The 22,648-nt window shown below is 37.1% G+C and overlaps 1 protein-coding gene across 1 annotated transcript; it reads right to left on the reverse strand.

Annotated features, from left to right (window-relative positions):
• Window positions 1–14,633: 14,633 nt before the first annotated feature.
• Window positions 14,634–22,339, reverse strand: LOC141406311 (uncharacterized). Its single transcript, XM_073991566.1, has 2 exons — window positions 22,255–22,339; window positions 14,634–15,781 (listed from the first exon to the last, which is right to left on the reverse strand). Exon 2 carries the CDS (start codon window positions 15,777–15,779, stop codon window positions 14,634–14,636), a length of 1,146 nt encoding a protein of 381 aa, XP_073847667.1. The 5' UTR covers window positions 15,780–15,781; window positions 22,255–22,339.
• Between the last annotated feature and the right edge of the window lie 309 nt (window positions 22,340–22,648).

Raw genomic sequence — 22,648 nt, forward strand, 5'->3', positions numbered from 1 at the left:
CAAGGAATTAAAATATCGACCAAAAATAACATTCTTATATTTTTCATACAAAAGTAATGGTCCATTTCACCCGCTAAATAATATCAGACCATCATTCAAAATTGTAGGCATCTTTTTCGACCTATATTCTTACCTGGTGCAAAATTTCGTGACTATTGATGTATAATTGAGACTTCTAGCGAGTTTATTATTACACTACAAACAAATAACGGAATATATTAGGCTGTAACTCTGTTATCTGATCATGCACACCAACATAATTAGCATCAATTGAAAGGTCAAGCGTTCCACTTTCAAGTATATCTCACTTGTCCGGAATGTCACTTCCAGGAATTAAGATATAAGCTATATATTAAAAATGTTTACAATTTTCACACAAAAATGTTGGTTCATTTAACCCTCTAAATATTATCCGATCGCCATCTCAAATTGCAAGCTTCTCCTTTGTGATATACTTTTACCTTATTTAAAATTACGCGTGGATCGGACTATTATTAAGACCTACAGAACCGCTAGAAAATTGGATAAATATTATGTTTTTGGTCAATTTCACCCGCTAAATATTTCACGATCATCGCCAATAAGAATAGGGATCTATTCTGATATGAACCCGACCTCCATACAAAATTTCGTGACGATCGGTCCATAATTGCGGCCTGGAGCGTGTTTACAATTTATAATGGACAGACGGACGGACGGACGGACACACATCTCAAAATCGCTTTATCTCGTCGAGATATGAAGATTGGTATACCACATTGGGGGCCTCCGACGAATATTTCGCGGTGTTACATGAATTTTTACCAAAACAAACTTATAATACCCTTTTCCACATTGTGGTATAGGGTATAATGACGCGTACTTTATAAGGGGCCTTATGTGGGGGCTATACCAAAACGTGGACCTATATAACCCAACTTTGGTACGAATATTTTTTGGCCTCTGGAGACACAAAGTACCAAATTACAACCAATTTGGTGGTAAAATGGGCCAAATATCTTAAAAATTCCTTAAAACGACGACGCGTCATTTTGTATGGGGGCTATACGAAAGCGTGGACCTACATAGCCCGCTTTCAATACCAAAAGTCATACGTAAATATAACATATTTTCCCAAAATTTCATCAACCTACGTTAATCCGTTCGGACGCTAGAGTGATTTCCACAGACGGACAGACGGACGGACATGGCTATATCGATGTAGAATTGCACGCTGATCAAGAATATATATACTTTGTGGGGTCTACAATGATTATTTCGAGTAGTTACAAACGTAGTGACAAACTTAATATACCCCCATCCTATGGTGGAGGATATAAAAAGGTAAAAAGCGATCAGTTCTGTCGAACCGATCTTTTTATACCCATCAGCATGAAATATTCTGAACTTATATGGAGTAATTAATTTTATTTTTGTTATGAAAGTACGAAAGCCTACGATTTTAACCAATGGGAACCACAAATACCTAATTTTAGGTAATTCGACAACTTAAAACTTTAGAAATGCTTGAAATCTGCCGGTAACGTGGCGTGGATATGTAGATAAAAACTAAAAAAAAACAAGTAAAAAAGTATCAGTCGGTTTTGCCGACAGAGATATAACCACAGCCTTGTTGAAAGATTCCTCTAGGGACATATCGAAAAGCGGCTACACAACCAAGATCCTTTTACCTAAACATTACCTATTTAGAGAGTTTTCTTAATTTGGCGGCCCTTTTTATTCGTTTGAATTTGCCGACAAAAATACGGATTTGAATTAAAACTCAAAAGTCATTCCTTTACGATAGGTATCGCGCCCACCAGTCATTTCAGTTGATCACCGTATAACTTAGAGCATGGACTTGCGCACGAAAAACATTTAACAAAAATATTGCACTTTTGTGGAGAGGTACGCCAAGGAGAAGGTCGAATACAATATTACAAAGGCCAAATTTTAGACCGAATTGGCTGATCCGTTCCATAGGGTGCTATGGTGCCGTAGAAGAAACTTGTATCGTCGTAGCGGGGGTAACGAATACAAGTTGTTACAACAAAAATGAAAGGCATTCGAAATGATGAAATTTTGAGGAACCCATATTCGAACCTGATCTATGTTTCGTAGAGATATTACAACCTGCAAAGAGATATTACAAGGACCAACTCGGTTTCTGCCTTCGAGAGATATCTTGCGCCCTATTTAAGTGAAAGTTTTGAACTTTTTTGCGTTAGGTACCGTAAGGAGCAGGGATACGTATCACCAAGCAAAAGTTTACTTTTCGATATTTTGATTCTTGGGTAAAACTTAAAAATCGATTTTCGATCTTTTGATTTTTATTTAGAACTCAAAAATCGATCTTTCGATCTTTTGATTCGTTTGATCAAAGTCCTTTGTTGGATAAATCCGACACCATCAATGTCAATTCGATTTTTGCAGATATTTGAGTGCAATTTAATTATGTTTCTCGTATTCACATACAAAGAAATTATTCACATACAATTAAAATTATCCAATTACTGTGAAAAACAATAAACCTTTGCTTGGCTTACTTTAAAAAGAAATGGTGTGTTCATAGTACCGTTATGTTTGTTTTACATTTACGAAATCCTTCCGATTTCAACTGTCATCAAATGAAATCCAATGAGTTTTCATTTGACGTATACGCAAAGGAATTGACAGTTGAAATCAAGTGGATTTCGTTAATGTAAACCAAGCATTAGGTTAATTTTTTTCATCAGTAGTGCGATTTTCTAACTCATTTTTTGAGTTAGCGACGAAAATCGGTAAAATTAAAACGCAAAATTATGAATGAAACGTTCAAATAAAAGTTGACAAAATTCTTGCTATCGGTAGAACTTAACGACTGCTTTTTATTCGTCGCTAACTCACTTTTATATGAATGTCTATAAAGCAAAATCCGTATATTTTAATGGGATATTTAAGCAAAATGAAAAATTATTTTTTAACCAAAATATGTGTTTATTTTGGCTGTGACATCGAAACTATAATACCAATCTGTATGATTTTAGTCTCATTTGATTCGCCGTGGAGTTTTGATCCACCACAAATTTTTATGTAATTTTACGACAGCTTTATTTTGAAAAAAGTTGACTTATATTCAATAATTTATCAATTATATGTACATTCCGCGAATTCAGTGTAACATTTTACATGTATTATGCAATCTACTCGCTGAAGTCACTTCGAGAGAACTTTTTGGTAACAATTGTGCTCACAAAAATAGTTAGCGTTTTTATAATATTTTATTTATTAAAAGCCGAAATAAAACCGCCATAACTTCTGTCCGCAACAACCAAAATTTGGCTCGCGACCTGATTCGAACTGGGAAATTTTTTCTTAACCTATATACAAAAAAAAACCTTTGATGTAGCGCAAAAAAAAATTTAACCTTTTTCTGAAATGGAATATGAAATAATTGACAATATTCGTGATATACCCTCGTTAGCATAAATGCTGAGGGTAAAAAATCGAGGAATCGACTTGCGTATCCCTAGTAAGGAGTGCACCGATATCGTTCATCTTCAAACTTAAGCTAAGTTTGGACAAATATTACAACTATGAAATTGTGGACCGCATCGGTTGATCCGTTGGAGATTTACCGGGCGTTCCAGCCAATACACATGGTGTCATAGGAGTGTTTTTTACGGATTTCGGGTCATTTTTTTATGGACTTGCCACTGAAAAACTTGTACCATCGTATTAGGGCAGCATCTACAAGTTGTTACAACAAAAATCAAATGTATTCGAGAGGAGGTCTTAAACTGCACTTTTCCGAAATTTTGTGTGGGACGTACCCGAAGGTGTAAACCGATAGAGTCCATATTGAAACCGATACGCTGTGCAAAGTTTGGACCAATTCTATAGCTCCCCTCGAGAGTTATCGTTTAGACGATTTTAGAGACAAATTTTGAACATTTGTGGGAGAACTTGAACTAAGTTTGGGTAAAATATTACGAAGTGTAACATTTGGTTAGGATCGGTTGATCCGTTAGAGAGTTATCGTGCGCACCAGCCAGCCAGCCAGCCAGACGGACGGAAATGGCTACATCGGCTCCAAATTTTGTGAAACAAATTTCGTTCAAATATCCTTGGGGTCTAAAACCATTATTTCGATGAGGCACATTTTTGGTCTTATCAAAGTTTTTTTGTTCGGATTTTGATATTGCTATATAGGACCCAAAATTGGCAAAATATGCATTTTGGAGATATATAAAAACCCGATACGATTTTCAAAATTTTTGAAAAAATTTTTTTAGCCAAGTTTTTTCATCGTTCGGACCATAATTGTGGCATTTAGAGAATTTTTGTGAAAATGTGGCTTTGGCCCCATACAAATTACAATGGAAACAAGTAAAAAAGTGTCAGTCGGCTTTGCCGACAGATATATACCCTCAGCCAATGTGAAATGAAACTTCACCTACGGACAGATCGAATGTATTTAAGGTCTCTTCTGAATTTTGTGGCCCTTCTTGGACATTTAAAGTCGCCGACAAAAATGTGGATTAGAAATTAACTGCACTAAGACACAAATGTTGAATTTTTGTGGGGGAGGTACCCTTTGGGAGGACCGATATGGGCCATTGTAGAAGTTAAACTAAATTTTGACAAAATATTAGGAGATCCAAAGTTTGGACCAAATTGGTTGCCCCATTCAAGTGATTGGGGATAAGTACCGAAAGTTGTGGACCGGTATTGCCCCATGAAACTAAGTTTGGATCTAATGTGACGCAGACCAAATCGGTTGAACAGTTCGAGAGGTTTCGTTCTCTCCGACCGCCACAAGGGTGGACTCGCCCCTGAAAAAATGTTTACCGTCTAATGGAGGTAGCGAATGCAAATCGCTTCAACACAAATCAAAGTGATTCGAGAGCAGGTCTTAAAGTGAACGTATCCGAAACTTTGTGTTCGAATCTGATCTATATTTGGTAGATATATTAGGATGTGCAAAGTATGAATTACATCGGTCACTCCAATCCAAAATTATCGTGCGGACAATTTTTCCGAAAATTGTTCAACTTTTGTGGGGGAGGTACCTGAAGGAGTGGACCGATATGGCTTATCTTCGAATTTAAACTATGTTTGGACAAAATATTACGAAGGCCAAATTTTGGACTGAATCTGCATATCCGTTCCAGATTTATCTAGCACTTCAACCACTACACAAGGTGTCATAGGGGCTCTTTGCAACTTTTAGGCTATTTAGTAGTATAGACTTGCCCAGTAGTATAGACTTGCCCAAAAATCAAAGCGATTCGAGAGCAGGCCCTAAACTGAACTTTTCCGAAATTTGAGTCCATATTGAAACCTCATCTAAGTTTGATAGAAATATGACGATGTACTAAACATGGACATATTTGGAAAATTTTTGGTGGAGGAGGAATTTTTGGGGCCACCTTAAATGCCAAATTGCAGGTAGTGCAGACAAAAAATCAGCCAAAAACCTAAAAATACCGAAAATATGGAGGTACCGTTATATGGGGGCTATACTAAAACATGGACCTGTAAACATTGTTGGTGGAAAAGTTTTGCGACCACTTGGAACCCCAAATTTAAAATTACAACTGTAGCTAATATTCTCAAAATCGGAAGGTGCCGTTATATGTGGGCTATACCAAACCGTTCACAACTTTTGATACAGAAGTTTTGGGACCACTGTGACCCCTAAATGTCAAATTAAAATAATTCAAAAAATGTAGTTAATATCCTCAAAATACGAAAATTTTCTAAAATCCGCAATTATGGTCCAATCGATGAACAATTTTTACCAGTTGATTGTTGTGGCTAAAAATCGAATCCTTCAGAAAATTGTGAAAATCTAATCGGATTTTGGTATATCTCCGATTTTAGGTATTTGGGTCCTATATGGCTAAACCGAAATCTGATCCGATTTTCACAATTTTTGTAGCAATAAACTAGTAAAAATGTTCATTGATTGGCCATAAATGCGGATTTTAGACCATTTTCATGAAAATGTGCCTTTGGACTCATACAAATTACTATGGACCCAAAATACGATCGCCATAAAATTGCATATATAAGGTTTTGGATCAAATGAAAAAATGGTTTATGCGTTTCAAAAAAAAAAAACTTTGTCGTGTTAAACAACTCTAATCACTAAAGGTTTTGTCTATAAAATCCATTGAATTGTCCAATAATTGCTCAATTTATGGAAAAAATCGCCACAAGGACAATAGCCTGCTTTTGGCTACCACCAAAGGATTTTTGTTTTCAAACAAACTTCAAATCTATTGCATTTACTATTATTAACTAAAATATTTATAGTTTTGGTAGTAAACTCGACTAAAAATATTTTTATTGTCCTTTTTCTTACACACTCCTATTTTTTGAACAAAAAAATTTGAAGACGATTTATAATGTTGGTGTAAACAGTAAATAATTTAAAGTAAATTGCCTCATTTCAGCTAATGAATTAACAGTTTGGATGTCAGCAATGTTAAACAAATCCATATTTGGCCAAGATGCAGAAGTTTAACCATGTTTTTTGGACCATTCCATTTTGTGTTATTATTTGAACTTATGCTGAAACTGAGGTATGGGGTATTGTAACTCGCGAATTGTTTTAATATACCATAACTTTTGAACGAATTTAGGTAAAATAAACTGTTTTGTTTTTTGTAAGAAAATAGGAAAAATCGTTGAAGGAAACGAGTTTCTTTAAGTCAATTTTTAATTAGTGGCTTTACAATACAATGTAGAGTATTATGTTCAAAGAAGAAGTTAAAGAATGCACTTCAAAGATGACGTTTCTAATGTATGATTTTTTAATATAACCACTGCATCAATCTCAAACGGATGCTGACATTTTGAAGACTGAAAAATTGGGGTTTTTGAATTTTTGCTCTAATCGGGACGCGCAACTGTACTCGTTTAAAAACTGATTATGAGATTGTAATACTCGCGATTACGCATTTTTATGTATAACTTGGGCGTGTAGGCTTCAAAGGTTCACAACAATCTCAGCTTAGAGTCGAAATTTTTATAAAAAAACCTTTTTTTTGATTCAAAGTTTGCAACAGAAATTAAATTGTCGGTGAAACCCGCGTGAACTTAGTTTTTTTACGTTCTGAATCTAACAAGCCATGACGCGTTCAAATCCGTCCACTAGATCGTCGGATATGATACCCCTCAAATTTCGAAAATCTGCAAAAAATGTTTTTTGAAAATTACGCGCATTGAAACGCGTTTTGGAAGAAAAGACGATTTTAGACATTTTTACTGATATCTTTAAGGGTTCACAAATTAAAAAAAATTTAGTATAACTTCCACTTCTTGACGCACTCTGAAGACAATTCAATAACCATCATATTCGAACTTGTCCCTGGAATGAGTGGAATGAATTGATATACTTACTGCCCTGTTAATAAGACATAAGTTTGTTCATGTGTATTTACATTGGTCCAAACTCGCCTAAACCTACTTCAGTTATTTTTATTTTATTCATATTGAAGGTGTCTTATATGTTCAGCCGACTTTCGAGTCAAAGGCTCTCTACAAAGCTTACTGATGTGATTTCCTATTTATTCTATTCGGCATTTATCCAAAACATGGGTAAATTCCTTTTTGGTGTGTTCATTCGCCTAATTTTTATCAAACCTTCCCCATTTTAATGGGTATTTACCCTTTGGCTATTTACCAATTTCCCATCTTTATACCCTCAGCCTTTAGGCTAAAGAGGGCATTTACACTTTGATACGGCCAAAAATGTGCCTCATCGAAATAATGGTTTTAGACCCCAAGTATGTTTGTACGATATCCGTTTCAGACAATTTTGGGTCGATCTAGCAATGTCCGTCCGTCTGTCTGTCTGTCTGGCTGGTGCGCACGATCGAAATCGAGATATTTTGTCCAGATTTGATTTAAGTTCGAAGATGGGCCATATCGGTCCACTCCTTCAGGTACCTCCCCCACAAAAGTTCAAAAATTTTCGGAAAAATTGTCCGCACGATAACTCTTGAAGGGAATAACCGAATTAGTCCATACTTTGCACATCGTGACATTTCTACCAGACATAGATGAGGTTCCAATATGGACCCTATTGGTTCACTCTTTCGGGTACCTCCCACACAAAATTTTGCTTAAGTGCAGTTTAAGGCCTGCTCTCGAATCGCTTCGATTTTTGTTGCAGCCACTTGTATTCACTACCCCCATTACGACGATATAATTTTTTTCAGGAGCAAGTCCATATATCCTCAGAAATCAGCACGAAAACTGCAAACAACCCATATAATACCATGTGTCGTAGTTGGAGTGCACGATAACTCTCGAACGGATCAACATATTTGGTTAAAATTTTGGGTCTTGCAATATTTTGTCCAAACTTAGTTTAAATTCGAAGATAGACCATATCGGTCCACTCCTTCAGGTACCTCCCCCACAAAGGTTCAAAATTTTTCGCCAAGATTGTGGGCATGATAACTCTAGGAGGGAATAACCGAATTGAGCCAAACTTTGCTATTGGTAATATTACTTTCAGGCATAGATCGAGTTCTCTTCGATCTTATTAATTTGTGACGCAGCAGGTTGCACTTGCGGCCCCTGTTACGACGTTGTAATTTTTTTTCGTGGGAAAGTCCATACTTCCTGAGATAATGACCCAAAAAGGTCCAGAAAATCCTACCGGCACCACCTAAACTGGCTAATGTGTAAAATAACCCTTTAAGAGAGAAATCGATTTAGCTCAAACTTTGTAAATTGAAAAGTAAAATTGTAATATATTTAAATTCAGAAAATTAAGTACAACATATTTAATTATATAGTCTGTAAGGAAAATATCCATAGACTAATAAAGAAAAAAATATTTCCTACAGATTTGTATTAGGTCCGAATATGTACTACATCGGATCACTCCTATGGGTACACCCTACCCAAAGTTTGGAAAAAATGCACTCGTCTTGGATCATTCTGAATTTTGTTGCAACATGTAGTTTTTTGTGGCCCTTTCCACCCTGGAAAATTTTCCCAACAGCTAAAAAACCTACAGAAGTATTGTGTTAACTTTTTTTCTTCGGGTACGTGGCTGAGGGTATATCTCTGTCGGCTCAGCTGACTGAAACTTTCTTACTTGTTTATTATATCAATAATAATTCCCTTTTTTAAAATACAACACATACTTGTACGAAAGAAATCTCATTAGCTCTGAGCAATAATTTCCTTTTTAGGAAAATCCATTTAAAATCAATAATTATTTCATTCATACGTACTATATATTTGCACAAACATTATATTCATTATGAGTGTTGAACATACACATCACAACAAAAAACCACGCACTGGTCGGTAATCTCATAAAGAACATCAACACAGACAACATATCCTTAAGATATTTTCACATCATGTGAATCGAAAGATTCGAAAGTGTCTTATCTTGTGCTATTGAATGCTTCGAGCCAAATACTGACATGTGTATAATCTACTTACTGCCAATGTTTCTTAAATACATTAAGCCACACTATCATATAATTATTCACTTATAATTTATTGAATTTTATATGTTATATAGATAACTTTCAAAATATAACCACAAGGCATCACTTGTTGTCATTGGATAAAAAGCAAAATAACTTAATGGATTAAGTTTTGAAAATGTATAATTATAAGATTTTTTTAGCTCACGAGTGAAGACACTATGTGGACAATAAATGATTTCGTATTAAGCTAACAGTCTCTTTTACCCATATTCGAATTATTCTGTATTCCAAATATGAAATGTTTTCTAAAAGTTTAATATTCGATCCTATAAAAACAGTTGTTTGGTGACTATTATCCCTTTATCATGCTGGTTGAAGGAAGGTAAAACAGATAACACTGTGCAACAAAATTCCATTTTTTTTTTCAAAATGATGGGAAAAACCGAGTACATTATGAATGTAGAGCTAAAAATATGAGACACGTGTATCGGCGTTTTTAATGTTTACGTCGGAAAGTAACCAAAATAAGCGGGGCAAGTTCCGCCCATTTTTAAATTTTTCGAAATATTCGAGTTTAGATATCTTGGAATCCTTGCATTTCAGGTATATAGTGTCTTTGGCAACTTTACATAGGAGGGTGTGGGAAATGTTTTTGTTAAAAATTTTAACCCTCATGCGGTTCATCAAAGAGTACTTTTTTGTCCGTTTTTCGAAAATCTTTCAAAAACTCATTAAAAGTGTGATCGTATCAAATCCGAATATTCTATAAAATTGTTCGCCATAAAATTTTACTATGGGTCTCAGAATACACCAAATCTGTAACTCTTGTCTAATTGCCAGGAATCTCTAAAAATGAAAAACACGTTTTAGGGTTAAAGTCGGACTTCATATGAGTTTATTCAAAATTGCCCCACAAAACATAATTTTAGAGAGATGATGTCAGAGACAAAAATATTCTTCTTCAAATTTTACCATAGATCACCAACGAAATGAAATGTCTATTTACATTCTTTAGCATGAAAATATCAGTATCAATTTTGCTGAAAAACATGAAAATATTTCCCAATTTTTTGATGAAAAATGTTCCCTTCTTTTTTCTAGTTGATACATGGAAGTAATATAAAACTTGGTTATAGGTAAAAAGTGTCAAAGGATGAAAAATTCTACACAAAATTTCACTATGAGTTTCAAAATAAAACATAAATCTATGTTCACAATTTCCTTTAAAAAAATCGATTACAAATTTATATATATTAGGATGAAATTATATGTTTTAATTTTGGACTGTTAATTTTACATAATTCGATACTGGATCAAAATCTAGCCAAATCCTTTACTTTTTGGAAATATTGTTAAAGAAAGAAATGAAATTTCGTTATGAGTCTCTGAATAAAAGAAATCTGTACCCATAACATATAACATTCTTAGCAGCACCTGTTTTTGATATATAGGTTTTAGGGCCATATTTTCCAATTTTCATACAGATTGTCGTTGTGATTGAAAAATATAAATATCTTATTGATGGTTTTTCGTTATAAATTCGTACAGAAAATGTTGTGCGTTCAAGTTAAACAGCTTTAAAAACATTTGTGGTGAATATATATTTGAAAATATAAAAAAACCCAAAATTGCGTATTTTTAATACTTTCAACTTAAATTCCGTAGTTAGGATAAGCCATTGGTTACTTATATTGAATGCGAAAATACATTAGAGGTCTACGGCTATGGTCCAGTGAAAATATAGGTGTCATTGGGCTCTCAAATGCACAATTTGGTGTGGTCCAAAAAACTACAGTGATAGGACTCACTCCTACTTTGATGGCATTTACGGAATAAACCTTAGAAATTGACATAAATGACTATATCCTAACTGGGTTCGGAACATTTCTTTCTCTAACAATATTTCCAAAAAGTAAAGGGTTTTGCTAGATTTTGATCCAGTATGGAATTATGTAAAACTAAGAGTCCAAAATTAAAACATATAATTTCATCCTAAGATATATAAATTTGTTATCGATTTTTTTAAGGAAATTGTGTACATAGATTTATGGTTTATGTTGAAACTCATAGTGAAATTTTGTGTAGAATTTTTCATCCTTTAACACTTTTCACCTGTAACCAAGTTTTATATTACTTCCATGTATCAACTAGAAAAAAGAAGTGAAAATTTTTCATCCAAAAAATTGGAAAATATTTTCTTGGTTTTTCAGCAAAATTGATACTGATATTTTCATGCTAAAGAATGTAAATAGACATTTCATTTCTTTGGTGACATATGGTGAAATTTGACAAAGAATATTTTTGTCTCTGGCATCATCTCTCTAAAATTATGTTTTGTGGGACAATTTTGAATAAACTCAGATGAAGTCCGACTTTAACCCTAAAACGTGTTTTTCATTTTTAGAGATTCCTGGCGATTAGACAAGAGTTACAGATTTGGTGTATCCTAAGACCTACAGTAAAATTTTATGGCGAACAATTTTGTTGAATATTCGGATTTGATACGATCACATTTTTAATGAGTTTTTGAAAGATATTCGAAAAACGGACAAAAAAGTCTTCTTTGATGAACCGCATGAGGGTTAAAATTTTAACAAAAATATTTCCCACACCCTCCTAAGTAAAGTTGCCGAAGACACTGTATACCTGAAATGCAAGGATTCCAAGATATCTAAACTCGAATATTTCGAAAATTTTAAGAATGTTCGGAGCTTGCCCCGCCTATTTTGGTTACTTTCCGACGTAAACTTTAAAAACGCCGATACACGTGTCTCATATTTTTAGCTCTACTTTCATAATCTACTCTATTTTCCTTGTCATTTTTTTTTTTTTTGTCGCACAGTGTAATAAGAGATGCTTCTGTCAATCCCAGACTACCTGATCTGGATTCTTTTGGCCCTTGCATTACGGAGGAAAATCCTGGACAAATATAGAGGTTTTCTGTCTTTCATTTCCGAATCCACCACACGCAACCTTGAATGCGATGCTACAGAAATTAGGAATAGGTGCACTTAATGGGTTGCTTCGGCCTACGCAAACGGGAATGATGGACTTGCTCGTGCCAAACAATATAGAAGTCGTTATTACAAATAAATTTGCCAACCCTCTCTAGCTATTGTTCTATTTAGTCAATTTTACAGCTACCCGGCAAGTTTTTATGGAAGTGTTTAATTGCGATGCCATAATTTCATTGGATCTTTTGCATTAGTTGAAATGAAGGAGTGAAATGGCCTATTTTTCTTCAGCATTTAAACGAAATTCATGAATGATAAATACAACTAGTGAAATATCCGATTAGAACATTAGAACCAACAAGTGCAACATAAATGAATTTTGGTGGAGAGCTAAATAACGTCCAAAAAGTCGCCATCGATCCCATGTGTGCAAAATAAGTTATTCGAGGTTAAAAAATCTAAAGTGTTTTTTAGGTCTTCGGAATTTTTCATGAAAACGTCGGGTCTAATCAAAAAGTGACTAGAGTAAATGTTGTGATGGACAACATCACTTAAAGTTTGGTATTTATGACTGTTTTCTGCTAGAACGACCATTTTGAGATACAGCGTACAGTGGAAAAAATCCATATGTAGGTTGCAGAAAATAAAAGTCGATGTTTTATTCACTCATTTCGGGGAGCCAAAAACCTTCTAACTTCTTAAAACTGGGCTACCTCAAAACGTGAACCTATACTGATAAATTTCTGGGGGAAATTTTTTTGGTCCCAAAGAAGACTTAATACAAAATTTCAGGCAATGCTGAAAAATTATGTTTTTAAAACCTTCAAAATACCGAAAATCGGCAGGTACAGTTCTATGGGAGCTATATTAAAAGGTGGACCGATATGCACTATTTGCAATACCAAACATCTTTAGAGTAATAGAAATTTCTACACCGGATTATAAAGCTCTTTTTTAATATTTCAAGCTGTATTGACTTAGAATTGTATGCTGATCAAGAATATAGATACTTCAAAGAGTTTTTGAAGATTTATCAAAAAAAAAAACGGTATATTTTATAAGAAATCACGCGCGTGATCCTTTTCTCAAAAGTTTTGAAAATTCCTAACGTGACCAAATGACTGTTTGGCACGATAACTATAACTTACTTCCAAAACAAGTAAGAACGGCGTTAAATTGGGCCGTGTCCACCACCAACTGTATTGAAGTGTATAAGAACAAGTAAAAAAGTAACAGTCGGCTTTGCCGACAGAGATATACCCTCAGTATGGGCAAATTGAAACACTTTTTTCACAAAAAACTTATGTAGTTAGGGGGTTTCAAAATTTTGGTCGTATGAACCGACAAAAATCTGGATTAGGATTAAAGTTCAAAATTTTTGCGGAAAAGGTACTTAAATGAATGGAGCGACATAGACCATGGGAGTGCCATAGGGGGTTTTTACACCCTTCGGGCTGTGTTTAATTGCGGGGTGAGGGGGTTTCAAAGATTTGTTCTTTTTCTTTTGTTTATATGTTGATGATTTGTTTTTACCCGTTTTATGTTTCTCCTTTATTTAACAAAACTATGGATATCTTTTTTGGAATTCAAGTATTTATTATATTTCTTTTATTCAGTTGTTTCACAAGTGACTTGTACAAAATGTTTTGATTATTTTCAGTTTGTAAAATAGATTTATTTTAATTTTAATTCATTTACAAAATAGACGTATTTATTTGTTTAAGTTTAATTATTAGTTTTGATTCTTTTTCTTTGTTCACTTTGCACTTTTGGTTTGGTTGATCAACGTTAAAAAAATACTGCTGCTTGTTGCTTGTAAGAAGATAGTAAAAGAACTGAATTTGTTTACTCTCCCTTTTCTTGTTAAAGGGCAGTAGACAAAATTCAAAAAAATAGCAAGAACAACAACATCGTATGCTTGGAGCGGAGATGTGTGTGTGTAAGTATGTAGGCAATCTTGTGTGTTTTGATCTCAACAGAGAGATTAGAAAAAAGAGATGTCAACCAAACCCAAAGTGTGAAGTCATAAAGAATAATGCAATTGAAAAAGCAAAAGTGGATTTGGCAATTATGCATGTAAATTATTGGATATGAGACAATCCACTTATTATGTGCTGTATGACGATAATTAAAGTACATAAAATAAAAAATCTAAAATTCATTTTAAATGGTTCAACGTTAAATCTTGAACATGCCGGCCTCCACGATGGAGGTGCCAGCATACAAATTAAATGGAGATCTTATGAAGTGGTATCTACCAGATTTTTCCTATGGCCCCAATAAAGATGTAGCCAAGTGCAGTTTGCTGAGCGATGACGTGCCGCAAGTCCGTTTCTAGCGATCCATTTCGGTGGAGGTCCTTATAAAGGTCGGCAGCGAGTTCTACTTCAATGGCCGCATTGCACCGAGGATCCGGATCAGCAAGGGTGTCGGCTGTGAAGTCCACGGTGTGATCATCGTAAATTGGGGATGAGTAGGGCTTCTTTGGAAGGTCGCTGGTAATCATTGCCCGTACTTCTCTTTTCCAAGTGGTGCGTGGAAGTCGAGGAGCAATGATGAATTTGGCAAACCGGGTTCCATCATAGATAAAAGTTTCCAAGTTTAGTTGGGTTTGTAGGCTGACTGCAATGCGGGAAACGGTGGCATTAAAATTCAAACTTGCCCGGCAGATGTGCCACATGTCTTCTGCACCAGGTATAGCAAGTCGAATTTGGGCAGTCGGTATAAATACTTTTGACCACGCGAATGGCATGCTTGGTCTTGGTACCATTGTGAAATCAAGGTCATTTATATCATACGGTGGACCGGCCTTGGATGTTGTTGGCCGAGTGCATGATGCCGATCTTTTGTGGTTGTTTCGTGGCTGGAAATGGTTTGCAGAGACGGATCTTCCTGTTCTTGACGATGCTCGATGATGCTGAGGTGAAATTGAACGCTCGCGTGTTGGCTGCATTTGAGTGCGTTTCGAAACCGTTGGGCGTTCAGGAGTCAATTGTTGTTGGGACCTCTTCGATGTTGTTGGGCGTTCAGGTGATGGTTGCCGTTGGTGACATTTTAACGACGAAGACCGTTTGGTTTGGGAAGGGGACTGGTGTCGTTGCTGCGGTCTACCTTGCCGTTCACTGTCCAACTCATTCAACAATGTTGCATAGTGGATCAGTGTGTTGTGCTGTCCACTGCATATTTGACAGTTTAATCGGCTTGGGCATTTTGAGCGAGTATGGGAACGAGCCAGACAGTTAATGCAGTAGGAGAACTGGCAAACGACATCGAAACGCTGATTGTGGTTAAGGCTCCGGAACGCATCACAGGTCTTAATTGGGTGGTCTTTTTGACACAATCCACACGAATATTTCCATTCTTTTGGTCTGAGGTCGCTATTGTTGTCAGTGGGTGCCATGGCTGAAAAAATGGAGAGTGAGTTATGTTGTTGATAGATAATACGATGTGTGATATGGTATAATAGCTGAAGTTTATTCGGAGGGTAAAGGAATAAGCTTTGTTATCGGACGTCGTACAAGCCCGTTTGAGGTTTTGAGGTCAACGACTCTGATATTGTTATCCTGCCCCGGAAACAAGTTTATGATTCGTCCTAACTTCCACTCGTTTTGAGGTAAGCGGTCGTCCGTAATGATAACTAAGTCATTAAGTCGTACGTTGTCTTGCTGTCTCTTCCATTTATAGCGCCGATGTAACTCTTTCAGATATTCCGTCTTCCATCTCTGACATAATATCTGGGATATTATTTTTAGACGTTTCCAACGGTTAGTAATTGTTATATTTTCCTCTGATAAGTCAGGTTCTGCTGGTGTCAATAAGGGTGAACCAATGAGGAAATGTCCGGGTGTTAGTGGTGAAAGGTCATTCGGATCGTCACTGGCAGGAGAAAGGGGTCTTGAGTTAAGACAAGATTCAATACGGGTCAGGATTGTGGAGAACTCTTCGAATGTAAAGGTCATATTAGGAACGATTTTCTTGAGATGCATTTTAAATGACTTTACTCCGGCCTCGCAAAGTCCCCCCATATGTGGAGCGCCCGGAGGAATGAAGGTCCACTCAAGATTTTGTTATGAATACCGATGTGTGAGGTCATTTTGAATCTGTCGGAACAACTCCAGTCAGTCTTTTTTGAGCATCTCCGCTGCGCCAGTAAAATTGGTTCCGTTGTCAGAGAAAAGTTTGGCAGGGCAGCCACGACGTCCTATAAATCTAGTAAAGGCCGCTAGGAAAGCTTGTGTGGTAAGATCGCTTGTGACTTCCAAATGTACGGCTTTGGTTGCAAAGCATACGAAGATGCAGACATAGCCCTTGGTGATAAGGCATGCACGTCCTGTAAAATTTCTGATGCTAAAAGGTCCTGCAAAGTCAACGCCGGTATTCAAAAAAGGTCGAGTAAGTTCGGTACGTTCCGGAGGCAAAGAAGACATTATTTGAGCATGTGTGTGCTTTTTATATAAGATACAGGCCTTGCACCGATTAATGACCATTTTGACAAGAGGTTTAAGTCTAAATATCCAGAACTCCGAACGTAGGATACGAATAATTAACTGGTTCCCCCCATGCAGTGTGTATTTGTGTGTATGTTCAACTAGGAGTAAAGCAAGTTGCGAATGGTGCGGGATAAGAATCGGATGTCGCTCATTGTGAGTCAACATTGGAGAATTGGTCAGACGCCCCTTTGCCCTTAGAACTCCTTTGGCATCAATGAATGGATTTAATGTCAAGAGTGGGCTGGTTTTAGGTAATTTTTGCTTTCGAGATAATAGGGTATATTCTTCTCGAAAGTAGTGGGTCTGGGTAAGTAAGATAAGTTTTGACTTCCCGATTTGAATTTCATCGAAAAGGATATCAGTTGATAACGCTTGACGTCGAAGTCTGTGTGCTATTTGAATAGTTCTAGCGACATATGCAAAGGAACGATATGCTTTCGATAAAGTCGAAAAATTTTTGAGAGGATCGGTTTTTTGAAGATCTTTAGTCAAAGGAGTTACAAGTGTCTTGACGTTTTTCTGTTCCAAGCAAGTATCAATAATTTGTTGATTTCGTGGCCAATTATTCCTTGATTTTCGAAGCCATGCAGGTCCATGCCACCATAAGTCGTTGGTTTGTAAGTCTTTGGAAGAACATCCTCTTGTTGCGATGTCAGCTGGATTATATGATGAATCCACGTGATTCCAATTTGACGTTCCTACTTTGTCGATGATGTCTGATACCCGATTGCCAACGAAGGTGTTCCAGGCGCATGGTGGTTTTTTAAGCCACGCCAGAACGATTGTTGAATCGGTCCAAAAATAGAGGTCATGATTTCCAAGATTGAGGTTTGGTATGACTGATGATGTTAGTTTAGCCAGTAAAACAGCTCCACAAAGTTCCAGTCTAGGCAGAGAGATTTTCTTGACTGGTGCAACACGAGTTTTCGCAACCAGAAGATGTGTGCGTATGTCATTATGTTCTTTAAGTCGAACGAATAAGGTTGCGGCGTAGGCTTTTTCGGAAGAGTCGCAGAATCCATGAATCTCGATCTTGCACGTCGGAATATATTGTACCCATCGTGGAACTGTTTGATGTTGAATGTCTGGGCAATTTCTAAGAAAATTTTCCCAGGCAGATGACGTCAAAGGTCTAAGTCCTTCATCCCACCCTACTTTGTCTAGCCAAATCTGTTGCATAATAAGTTTGGCAACTACAATGATAGGCGCTAACCACCCACAGGGATCGAAAAACCGAGCTATTACTGATAGCACCTCTCTCTTTGCGAAAGACGACTTAGGTGTGATGTCAGGTTGCGGGAATGAAAATGAATCGCTACTAATGTTCCACTTTATACCAAGTGTCTTCGTAACTAGGTTTTCTGAGAGGTGAAGACAATCGTCAGATAATAGGCTGTCTGAAGGGAGGTCATTAATTATGGCAGGATTATTGGAACACCACTTTCGGAGGTCAAAACCAGCAGAGGCTAATGCACTGTTGAGTTGGTTTTTAGATTCAATCGCTTCTTTAATTGAATGTCCCCCTGCTAAGACATCGTCAACGCACATATTGTTCCGTAATATGTGAGATGCTAAAGGATGTGTCTCCTTAACGTCCTCGGCTAACTGGAACAAGGTCCGTATTGCCAAAAATGGGGCACAATTGACGCCGAATGTTAATGTCATAAGTTCATAGTCTTCAATCGGGCCTTTTGGCACAGCGCGAAACAAGATTCGCTGATATCTTGTTTGCGAAGGGTCGACTAAAATTTGACTGTACATTTTTGTAATGTCGGCGTTGTACACGTACTTATAGAACCTCCATTTTAAGGTTTGAATTATAAGGTCTTGCTGAAGGATTGGTCCAGGGTACAAGATGTCGTTCAACCTCTTTTTATTATCCGAAGGAGATGAAGCGTTAAATACCACTCTAAGTTTGGTGGTTACCCGATCCGGTTTTATTACCGCATGGTGAGGTAGGTAAAAATTAGGTCCATTGTTTATGTCCTCTTTTGAAACCTTTCTCATGTGGCCTAAGTCCAAATACTCCATGATAGTTTTATCATAAAGGTCTTTGATTTCCGGTTTCCCCGTAAGCATTTTTTTCCATACGAAGAAACTGAGCCATTGCGATGTTCCGTGATTGTCCAAGTTCTTCATCACTTTTGAAGGGAAGCTCAACTATATATCTTCCAGAGGCCGTTCTGGAAGTTGTAGACTTGTACAAGTCTTCGCAAAAGATGTCCTCGTCTGAACGCAAAGTCTCACTTGGCGGCTCTTCCACCTCCCAAAATTGTGTAAGGAGGGTGTCTAGCGCCACGGCGTTGAGCAGCGAGACTTGTCTAGGTGACTGTGTCGATCGCTCTACAGGCCCCCCCACAATCCACCCAAAAACAGTTTTTTGAGTCAATAGTGAGCCGTGTGAGCGCATCGGAACCGCTAGGTCAAAAATGCTTGAGCAAATGTCGAGACCAATGAGGATGTCAATCGATCTGCTTTTGTAAAAGAGTGGATCAGCAAGCGGACGTTCTAGTTCATCAAAGTTGTCTATATCCATATTACGTGGGGGCAAATTGAACGACAAGGTTTTTAAGACAGGGGCCCAAACGTCAAGTTTGAATTCAGGGTCTAACCGCGAGCGAATTGAGAAAATACAAGCTTGTGTTGAAGTTTCCATCATTGCTGGGTTAAGGCCAGAGACGTGCACGAGGTTACGTTTGGTTGGAAGTCGAAGTCTATTCTTCAGTCTCTCCGAAATGAAGGTCGATTGCGAGCCGGAATCGATGATTGCACGGGCTTCGAATCTCTGACCGTTCGATTCGATTTCCACCAAAGCCGTAAAAAGTAAAGTCTCTTCCGGTTTCGACTGAGGTTTGTTCTCATCGAGAAGAGCAAGTGAAGTGAGATGTTTGGAGTCGATACTAGGTGTGGACTGTATGTGTGTTGTGAGGGCTTGAGCACTTGTACTAGGTCGTACGTCAAGGGGAAAAGGCGTTTGTGATCCGCCTCCTTTATGCAAAAGTGTATGGTGTCTAAGATTGCAATGTCTGCAATTGAATTTACTTTTGCACTCGCTAACTCCGTGATCAGTTAGGAGGCAATTGTAACAAGTCTTTGTCGTTTTGACGACATGAATACGATCGTTTATGGGTTTTATTAGAAATTTAGGGCAATTCCTCAGTAAATGAGGTGCGCTACAATGTTGACACTTGTGGTCAACTGTTTTTTGAGGCTTGTCTAATTTGTGTGATGTCAAATTATTTTTTGCCTTTTGGCCGACATTGATTTGATATGATTGTATTTTGTTGTTTTTCTGAGGTCGTTGAACTTCCTTGGGGGACTGGGCGGTTCTCGTGGGCAAAGATTGAATGTTTCCCACAGATTCTAAGGTCTTAAATCTTTGTGTGAGAAAATTATTAAACTCTTTCCAAGCAGGTATATCCGAACTAGAGCTCAATGTGTTCTCGAAGTCCTGCAGGTAGGCTCTTGGCATTTTTTGGGAGCATAAGTAAATGAGAATTGGGTCCTAGGTACTAATGTCAATATCTAAGGTTTTTAAAGTCTCAAGGCAACCAGTAACCGAACGTTGTAGCGACTTTAACGAAGAGCTTGAGTCTGCGGTTACAGAAGGCAAGTTGAACAAGATCTTGAGTTGCTCATTCACTTGCATTCGTTTGTTTTCATATCTGTCGGTGAGGCTTTTCCAGGCGAGGTCAAAGCCGTCATTTGTTAGTGGGATATGAGCTATGATGTCCCGTGCCTCTCCCCCGGTCTTCTGCTTAAGGTGATAGAGTCTCTCGACCTTGCTTAGTCTGGAATTTGTGCCATAAATGGCTGAAAAGAGGTCCCTAAAGGTCGGCCAGGTGCTATAGCTACCAAAGAAAACGTCCGTATCGCAAGGAGGAAGTTTGATTGAATAATGCGTGGAGTTTTCTATCACCGTTTTTTCTAGTGGTTCCGCCTTATTCGCAAGGAGGTCAATTTCCGAATTTATTGATCCAATGGTGGCTTTATATGTGGTAATGGCGTTTCTATATGTTGTGCGCAGCTTTTTTAGGTCAACGGAGGTCTCTCCTTCTTTGGGTTCGTAATCCCGACAATCTTCATAGCATCGTTTGACTTGAGTCCATATGTGGTCTAGATGGACCCGAAGTGCTTGCAAAGAGTGCACATTATCCTCCGCTGAACTACTGACTTGCAATTCATGAAAATCGATCAAGTCGTTGTAGGCATTGGTAAACTTTTTTGTGACGTCCATGTTGGGAGGAAAGTTCTAAGCAATCCAATAGCGTGGGAAGAGGTCGGAAAAGTCAAAAGAAAACCGCAAAAAATAAACAAAAACGTCCAGAACAGGTAGCACGAGCAAAATGATCAGAAGTCTAAATCCAACAACTGTGCTTGCCGAACCGTCCACGCGATGAGGTGTCACAAATCTTCGAGGGGAAAGTGGGGAAACAGCCAAACTTACCAGAAGTCCCGAGAGTCAGATTGGAGAGGGCCCAAATTATCCAGAGTTTGGTTGGATTGGAAACGGACCAAAGCAAACAGAATTTATCGCAAACCCAAATTCAGTAGTTTTTTTTTTTATTTAAGAAGTCTCAGTTGCTCAGCTAGTGGTGTGAGAGTTGTATCGAAATGGCAGAGAAATCGTTCTCGATTTAAGCAGAAGAGAAAGTCTTCAAATATCAAATTCCAGAAACGTAGAGAGTCACAAAGGGGCTCTCAATTTTACTTAAGCATGAAACAATAAAAAGTCCATAAAAATCCTCCAGTTACAGAAAGTCAAAGTTCTCATGCTACAAATTGATTTGCTTTACTTCTAATAAGTGTTTTTTAATCCTTTGTTTTGCCAGTGAATAACAAAAAGGTAAAAAATGTTCCAAAGTTTCATGTGTCACAAGCGACTTACAGAATATTCAAGTGAATAGTTAATGAATTTCGGATAAAGTTCGTGGAGATCTCAGAGTGACCTTGAAAAAGTCGTTGGAGTAAAATGTTAAAAAGTGGTAAAAATCTCCTAATATAACATCAATTTGCAACAGCGCATGTTAGTTCAAGAGATGAAGGCGATATCAAACAAATGGTCGTTTAAAAATAATGTTGAGAGAAAAATTGTTTCTAAAGTCAAAGGTTTGTTGCTCGAGAGTTATAAATTTAACAAGGATGTCTTCAAATTTTGTACGAAAATTACAAAAAGGCTTTTGCGCAGCAGGTAATGGAAAAGTTATAGTATTTCGCTAACATTCTTTCATACAAAAAAGTTCCCTTGTGATTTCCGAAATCCGAGTGGTCTGGCAACTCCTTTTTGGAGAGACATAAATGTTGAGTTTTTTTTACGCAGTAAGTTCTCCTTATATTCAGCAAATACCATATGTATGTGTATGTAAAAGAGTGGTTTGTACTTACTCTTCTTTTTCTCTGCTTGCTTGTTCGGTTTTAGAGGTCGCTGCTCCTTGGTTTTTGATTTTGAAGAAGGTCTAAAAAAACTGAGATTTTCCCGTTACAGTAACGGCACTTTTTCCACTTTGCAAAAAAAAGTCTTTATGAAATGTTACTCAAAAGTTCTAGGTCTAAATTTCACTTCTTGTTTATTAAAAAGTCACAGATGTTCACTGTTGTAAAGTCACTGGTTATGTAGGGTTAATTTGCACTTTTTCCAAAACACACGATACGGCTCGTGGGGACCAAAATGTTTAATTGCGGGGTGAGGGGGTTTCAAAGATTTGTTCTTTTTCTTTTGTTTATATGTTGATGATTTGTTTTTACCCGTTTTATGTTTCTCCTTTATTTAACAAAACTA

This window comes from Musca autumnalis, unplaced genomic scaffold, assembly GCF_047663935.1.
Source record: "Musca autumnalis isolate F117 unplaced genomic scaffold, ASM4766393v1 scaffold_5, whole genome shotgun sequence".
In the NCBI taxonomy this organism is placed as follows: domain Eukaryota; kingdom Metazoa; phylum Arthropoda; class Insecta; order Diptera; family Muscidae; genus Musca; species Musca autumnalis.